The following is an 8257-nucleotide window of genomic DNA, read 5'->3' on the forward strand; positions in this document are numbered from 1 at the left end:
TGCGAGCTCTTCGTCTGCGAGCTCTTCGTCTGCGAGCTCTTCGTCTGTGAGCTCGGTGGAACTGCTGAGACTGACCATGCGAGTCAGAGAACTTTTCAAAAACAATATCATTTTACTGCCACTAGGTGGCGTAGGGATGATTTCACAACATGTGGTTGAGTTCAGGAGTGGGCAACTATCTCTCAAATGTTCTGATGCATGCTCAATAATCCAGGTAGAATAGTCCAAAAAAAGTTAAGTCTGGTCCTCTGGGCGTGTTCAAAAAACAAAAAAAAATTGTAGAAACATTTCGTCTTTCATCCGAAAGACTGAAGACTGAAGAAGTCTTTCTGATGAAAGATGAAACGTTTCTACAATTTTTTATTGTTTTTTGAACACGCCCAGAGGACCAGACTTAACTTTTTTAGATATATATCAAATGGTTTTTATTTAACATTTGTTTTTTTTTGTTTTTTGTTTTTTTTGGGGGGGGGGGGGGGGTTGCATTTTGGACTATGGACAGTGACATTACACCTAACATCTTGTTTGATAGTGAAATGGGCAATCTCAAAAGACACTACACCCACACCATTAGAGTTAGAGAGAACAGAAATCCATGTGACTACGGAGAACTTTAATCTCTTTATATGGTACTGGCCATCTTTGATTTTCATGTGGCAACCCAATTTTTGATAGTGACCTTCATTGCGCCTAGATGCAGCCACACAGTACCTCACTTATTTTTCAAGTTATCCATCTTGTAAGATGAACTGGAGACAGATGGACTGTCCCCTCCACTCTGCGACAGGGGACAAAAAACGTTTTCGTCTTACCGAGTGAAATGCCACTGGAAAGTGTTGAGCTCTCTGCCTGTCCTCTGGTGGGACTGTGGCTCTCCAACACACTGTCATCCAACAGGTGACGAGAACCAGCGTTGGGAAAGGTGGCGCTTTTAAACTCTACCGTATTCATCTTGTGGATAAAACTGAAGAGAAAACACAGACACAAGTTAAGATTTTTACTTTAGGGCATTAGAATACTGGAATACACCATCTTCATTAACATATAGAAAGAAATTGCTTCCTGCATACAAAAAAATATAAACACTCACTTGTAGCCCAGGCTGTGACATTTCCTGTGTCCGTAGGGCAGCATGTTCCTTGGGGATGGAGGTGTATTTGGGACTTCAGCCGTTACTGAACCCTTACGTCCAGAAAGAGGAGAAGATGATGATTCTTGACCTGTACGCGGAATAAAAAAACATGAAGGCACCATGAATATTTGAGTGCTCACAGGGAGTTTAGACTCAAACTCACCAACAAGATCCTCCTTGGAGGCGTTGGCTCGAGGTGTGCTGGTGCCTGGTTCAATCCTCTGGGACAACCTGTGTAAAAATGATCAGTGCAACAATCGCAAATAATTCAGTCGACTCTGAATGAGCATAAAAACAGGAATAAATGCTTTGGGATAACACAGATCCTAAAACAAGACTGGCCAACTAGATTGAGTATTTTGGTGTATCACTAGCAAAAACCAGAGTTTTCTTTATGTGTTTAAGAACAGCTACAGCATTCTCCAAATGTCTCTTCTTCATAGTTTTAGCTAAAATAAGCAGTTTCTAAGTGCTGAAACCAGTCAAACAAAACCAATTTCAGATCTGCTCTCAGATCTGATTTTGTTTTTAGCAGCTCATATCCACTGCTGTTCAGTGCAAAGTGCCCGTTACCCTAGAATTACATTTTACGGCAGGACTTTTAACTTTTAACTCAAACAAACACTGCTAGCATTTTACAAATCTGTGAATCTTTTTCTGTGCAAAAAAAAAAAAGCATCTTCTGATTTCTTACTTGTAATTGTCATCCTCCACAAACTTTTGCAGCTCCTCAATGTATCTAACAGAGTTCAAATATTTCTGTATGTGAGGCAAAACTGGAATATCTGAAAAACAAACAAACAAAAAAACAGATAAAACACAGGCTTTTTAAATTTCTATTTTACTTTGTGCTTTGCATTATACAGCCTTCTGAAGGATCAATCAATTTTTTTAAATAAAATATAAAATGTAATTGCTATCTGGTAGGATTTTGTTGCTTGTGGCACATACGCTAGAAGCTTGGTGAGATTTAGCTTTAAATGTGGGGGGGAAAAAAAACAGCACAACTGGAACAAAACTTCAAGAATGTGTGGACTCGATACAGAAACTGAGATTAGTCCAGACTTCCAAAAGTTTTTGTATATTTTTACATTACAAAAAAAGAACAAAATGAAACTCATGCCAGAAATACTTGTTTGGATTTTGGTTGCTGCACATATTTATTTTTTGACAGATTTCAAAAATAATTTTCTCCAATAATAATAATTTAAACATTTGAAAGAAACAGGTAGTTAGCATTTATTCTTCCTATTTAAGAGAATTGTGTATTTATCCCGCCTTATGTTGGTTTTTTTTACTCTTATTTGCGTACCCATATCACATTTCAGCTGTTTTTAACCTAAACATAGATGCAGGCATGTGTTTATATTGAATCAAAAATGTTACATTTCATTTCACCAAAACTCAAATACAGATTACTTCAGGATGTTTCTGAGAATGGAAACTACAGTAAGTAGTAATTGTACAGTTTGCGTCAGCTCTAAAGCAAACTTCTTTCTTTATGGACATAGTCAGATTTCTGGAACAACTACATATATGACCTGCATTTATTCAGATGATGAAACAGGAAATAACTTGTATATCCAGTCCTTACAGAGTTTTCTGCTCGTGTGTCTGAGTCTCACCGTAGTTACAAGATCTCTGCAGGTCTGATATGATTCTGAGGATGTTGTTCATCAGGTTGGACCTCTGCTCATTCTCCAGTATGCTACCTGTGGAAGGGTAGGCTGAATCTATATACGTCAGGTCAGAAAGGTACATCCCTGAAATAAATTGGACAAAAAGGATAAACATGGTAAGTTATGAGAACCGCACAAGCCTCTTCTCATGCACTCCTCCTTATGTAAGCCAGAGCCCCACAGCACAAACCAAACGAGGACACAGTCCATCTGCACGAGGTGTTGTAGATCATATTTGACACTGGGGAACATGAGTTTTCCTAACAAAACATACAGCGCTCGGACCGCTGGGATGGACCAGCATAGACAAGACTGAACCAGACAGTCAGATTTTCCACACTTTAAGGCAGAAACGCCAACCAGCTGTAAAACTTACAGTTGTATACAGCGTGTGTATCAATACATAAGACCCTGCACAAACTCATCTTTGCTTCATTTTTTAAACAAACTGATCAGCTTTGAACAGATAAGTCTCCTCACCGTCTCATTCTCAAAGCTGTATCTCATACCATCCTCACTGCCCCTTAGTTTGGCAAACTTGGAGAACAGACTTCTAGCATCCCCATTGTATAAATAATGACACTAAAGACAAACACAGGAACAGCTTCCCATCGTTCTGCGATTGAGATTAATACTGTTCAGAAGCAGTTCAATGGTGCCATTTGTCTCCTATTCTCCTCGTCTCACTCAACGTTTTCATTCGCACACCACGCTCACAATTGAATGCAGATGTCTGAAAAATTATCACAGATCAGACTAAAGGAAAAAAAATACTCCCTCTCGAGAAAAACAGAGTGATTCTCAGATATTTGTGTTTGGAAATAGATTTACAAAAATATGCAGGCAGACAAAACTGCAGGATCGAAAGTCCCAGAAAAGAAAATGGTAGAAATGTGTCTTATGTGTCTCGGGCTGCTGTTGTTACACCGTATTGTTTTACCTTATTAGTGTATATCTTAGATCTAGGATAAGATATATGCTAAACACTTATAATGTAAAACTTATATTTTAGATCTTTTACCGTACTGTTTGGCGTTCGCTTAGTGTATATCTTAGATCCTTATTTACGGTTTCTCTTTATACTTTATATTTTTTGCTACTTTCTGTGTGTAACTGGGACCCTGAGTACACAATTTCGTTCCACCTCATGTACCACGTGATGGAAATGGCAATAAAACTGACTTGAACTTAAGGATATTTTATACGGATATATTTGTATACACATAGAATCTGATTAAAAGACAATGAGGGAATACAAGAAGCAGTTTACAAGACTTGGCTGTAAAATAGTACATGAGAAATGTGAAGAAGAGGGAGAGGGATGCCAGAGGCGTCACTGCTACAGTTGCTCTCCAGTAAACATGCGAGGGATAACAGCTGTTCGTCATGCCTAAACCTACACTGCCTAAACTATCTGTACAAAGATTCAAGCTTTTTGTTAAAGTACAGAGTCATTAAATGTGCTCAACTGCGGTAAAACGGGGTATCAATAAGAAAAAGGGATGTGGTTTCAAAAAAAAGAAAACGAGTTTCTGCTTTCTAAGATGATCATCTAAAGACAGTTAGGAATATCATGTTAGTCCATGTTTAAGAAACAAACAATAAATGAGAGTGATGATAAAAGAAAGCAAATGGCAGACAACCTCAGACGACACCTGGGATAAGCATTCTGCTTCAATAGCACCACAAATCAGATTCATCTTCCTGCTTCAGGACCAAGCTGTTTGACAGGACGACACCCGACCCAGCAGCGTTACTAACAGCTCCCCTCGTGGCTAAAAAAGGGCAGCTTAAACTAATTTAATGTGCTTTAGGACAAATAGTGTCAAAACAGCTCATGCCTTTGCTTATACGTCAGCAAAGTCTGGATTCCAGTAGGTTGGGTGTCCTTTAACTCAAACCACTTCCTTTAAGAGTTTAGGAGCACCACAGCTGCTATTGTTAGGGAGGGGAAATTTAAAGAGACTGCTTTGTTATACTCTTTTTATTTTTTGTCTTTTGTCCCCATTAAGAATGACATCAGATGTAGGCAGGGCAACTTTAAAAAATGAAGCAAGCAAGAGGAAAAAAATGTAATCTTCAACACTCATGGCTCCTCCCCTCCTCTGGGTTCCCCCTAGCCTTTGTGAAAAACTGAAGGCATCAGTTGGAGCACAGACAGCTGAAGTGGCCGGTTTTTGAATCATGTAGCTGCCCGAGCCCCAGGACACCTACAACGTTACAGGGAAGCACATCTTTGAGAAGTGAGGCCTGGATTAAATCTGTGCAAGTTGCAGCTACACAGCAGAAGGAGCGAGTGAGGGGGAGCACCTTCAAGCACTGGGACAAAGAAAAACAGGGAAATGAGTCGTGAGCACTGCAACTCTGTGAAGACAACATACAACTCACACACAAAACTATAACTGCAGGAAAACATCAGCTGCCACTACTGGCATCAAAACAGGTAAAACTAACTTTGATCCATTTTGAATTTTGGCTTTTGGAGTGTGTGGATCTGTTTTCATCAATTTGATGTTTGTGCAAGAAATATGCTGTGAAAACTCCGGCTGTAAGGTTAGGACATTTTAGGATTAAAGTTGTAACGGTAAACTGAAACATTTAGCAACACTTATTTGACTTTATTCTTTGTTCGTACTGATATATGCATGTACAGCATGCAAATAATTAAGTTCACATGTATTTGAGTGCAGGTAATTGGAAGATTAAACAAAAATAAATAAATAAGTCAAATGTGATTGCAGCCAAGTGAGTAAAGTTCATAAAGTCTTGAACTTTCTTTTTGCGATCACTTCTGACCTGGAGTCAAACAGAAAGTTGGAGAGAAATGAAAACAGTTTAAGGGGAAGGAATTCCACCAATAAACTCATCGAGGGAGACTGATCTAATCTGATGGAAAGATTTGATCTCGAGGCAGGCTCATTTGATTTTTCTAAAACAACTGCTCCAAGACTGAACTGTGGAAGGATCTGGTTTCACCTACTGATGGTTTGAATTCAGTAAGTTTGCATCTCATGAAGGGGTGACATACAATGGAACTCCAATGAAAACAGAATTTACTATAAAAAAGGGTGTTTGTATGTGTGTGTGAATATATCTTCTTCATAAACACATATTGTGGGCACAAGATATTCGAGTCACAGCCTTACTATGATATCAAACTCTTTTGAACTCCAACACTAGCCTGGTGCTCTTTCAGATCAAATGTCTTTGAAAGTTTCCACTAAAATCCTGGAATATTGGTGAGGTCTGTGGAAAACCTTCTGCTCACTACCAAGTCACATCTGTGAATGCAGTAACCGACCACAAGAGACACACACACAGTCCTTCAGAAAGTCATAGCTTTAACAAAAGGGATACGAAAACATTTCACAGACATCCTCGCCTTTCCCCAGAAATAATAAGTCACCATATCAATCACTCTGTGTGGAACAGAGGAGAGAAAGCCGACAAGTTAAAGAGGAGGCAGGAGCAGCTGTTTGACACATGTCCAGAACATTCCAGGGTTATCTGCACCTTTGGGAACAAGAGCGGGGAGGCTTTAATGGGGACATTAGTACCAATCCTCACATGAACTAAAATTCTCTTAATCTTCCATGAGGAGATTTCCATTTCAATTTTTTAAAACTTCCTTGAGAAATTCCAAGAAAAGGAAGTCAAGTAAGACGTGCTGTCAACCTCAGCTGCCCCGGGGTACTTTACAGCTGATCCATCACAGTCTGTTGTAAACGACACATACACTGATGGCTCATCCAGCTGGCAAAACCCAACTGTGGGTTTTGGGTAACAGGCATGGATCACCTCAGAATTTACTTTAAAACCAAAGCCTTTTTTTTTTTTTTAACAAACCCTTCAAAGCACAATTATAGCAGATGCTTCCTAAAAGTAAACAAGCAGTATGCCAGTGGCACCCATAGCTGAGGGATTTGAGTAGTGAATGTTTGTAGTTTTTGAGGAGTTTTTCTGGATTGAATTTAACAGGAAATGCAAGTAAATCAATGTTTTTGATTCAAGATATGGGTAGGAGTGACATTGTGTTTAAGAAGAGAGGGCGGAGCCTAGTTTGAGGAGGAAGCAATTTTATCCACTACAAGGGCGTAACGGCGAAGCCAGGGGTTGGCCAAAGGTGGCTGTGGACACTATAGATTAAACTTCAGCAACCCCCGCAGTCAGTCACTCCAACCAATCATTTGAGGAAACATCATTTTTTAAGATAGTAAAACTAGAAAACAGTTTCCTCAAAAAATGGAGGTGGTTGGTTTACATGGCTGTGGAAATTATGAACTTAACGTGGCATCCAATTTTCTATAGTGATCTTTCTTACCACTAGATGCAGCTACACTAAAAATGGAAGTCTGGACGTGGCTTATTTTTCAAGTTATACACCTCACAAGGTTTGCATATATAAATATTTGGTGGCAGCCATTTAGGATTATGATGTGGCAACCCAATTTTTCACTTGGGACATTAATGACACCTACATACGGCCACGTACCAAAATGGAAGTTGGTAACACTTATTTTTCAAGTTATCCAGCTCACAAGACGGATAGACAGGCGGCTGTGGCTGAGTGGTTAGAGCAGTTGTCCGCCAATGCAAGAGTTGGGGGTTCGATTCCACCAGCAGCCACATGCTGAAGTGTCCTTGGGCAAGACACTGAATCCCTCATTGCCTCTGATGTGTGTCCCATCAGTGTATGAATGTGGTAAAATACTGATTAATCTTTGTAGAGATCTAGTAGAGTGCTGTATGAATGGGTAAATGATTGTAGTGTAAAGTGCTTGGAGTATCTTAATAAAACAGAAATGCACTATATAAGTACAGTCCATTTACAATTTACCATTTACAAGATAAATGGAGGGTATTTCCAATTCCCCTCTTCGGTCTGTGACTGGAGACAAAACCAGCAACAAACAGATACAGAGAAAGATTAGACCAAAATCACTGACTCTTCACTGCTTACCAGGTGAATGTAAAACCAGCAACAAAAAATAAAGAAAGGTAGGCAATATTTGCCCCTTAAAACTAAAACCTGTATTGTGGTAAAAATTGTAAAACCTTAAGAGTTATTAAAAAGCAGCCAAACCTAAAATAAAGTTCAGCTGGTAGCAGACATACAACTAAAGTCCATAACTACACATGAAGCTTTTTTTTTTTAACCACTTAATGTCTTGGACACGACTGAAAGAACAGGTCACAGGGGATAGGAGGTCACCTGGGAGGTTAGGGTAAATACAAAACAGGCATAAAACTCAGTAGAGCAAATGGGCATGAGAGTGTCATGCCATTCAAGCAAATTTATACACTTTTCTGTGTTGATGCAGCTAATGGAAAACATGTGTAGACTGATGCATGAGCTTTGGCTGAAGTGTGACTCATAAGAAAAAAAGGGGCTATTGAACTGATCTATATTTTATATATATATATAAATAATATATATATATATAAA

General features: G+C 39.1%; 1 protein-coding gene across 3 annotated transcripts in view; it reads right to left on the reverse strand.

The window, feature by feature from the left end:
• Positions 1 to 8257, reverse strand: part of ralgps2 (Ral GEF with PH domain and SH3 binding motif 2) — a 105319-nt gene that overhangs the window by 22014 nt on the left and 75048 nt on the right. For all 3 annotated transcript variants that reach the window (XM_037698205.1, XM_037698203.1, XM_037698204.1), the window contains 5 exons: positions 2758 to 2895; positions 1827 to 1917; positions 1296 to 1363; positions 1091 to 1220; positions 813 to 964 (listed from right to left, as the gene is read on the reverse strand). In XM_037698205.1, coding sequence (XP_037554133.1) covers positions 813 to 964; positions 1091 to 1220; positions 1296 to 1363; positions 1827 to 1917; positions 2758 to 2895 — 579 coding nt within the window. The remainder of the gene's footprint in view (positions 1 to 812; positions 965 to 1090; positions 1221 to 1295; positions 1364 to 1826; positions 1918 to 2757; positions 2896 to 8257) is intronic.

The sequence above is a fragment of the Nematolebias whitei genome, chromosome 3 (genome assembly GCF_014905685.2).
Source record: "Nematolebias whitei isolate Nwh7 chromosome 3, NemWhi1, whole genome shotgun sequence".
Taxonomy (NCBI): domain Eukaryota; kingdom Metazoa; phylum Chordata; class Actinopteri; order Cyprinodontiformes; family Rivulidae; genus Nematolebias; species Nematolebias whitei.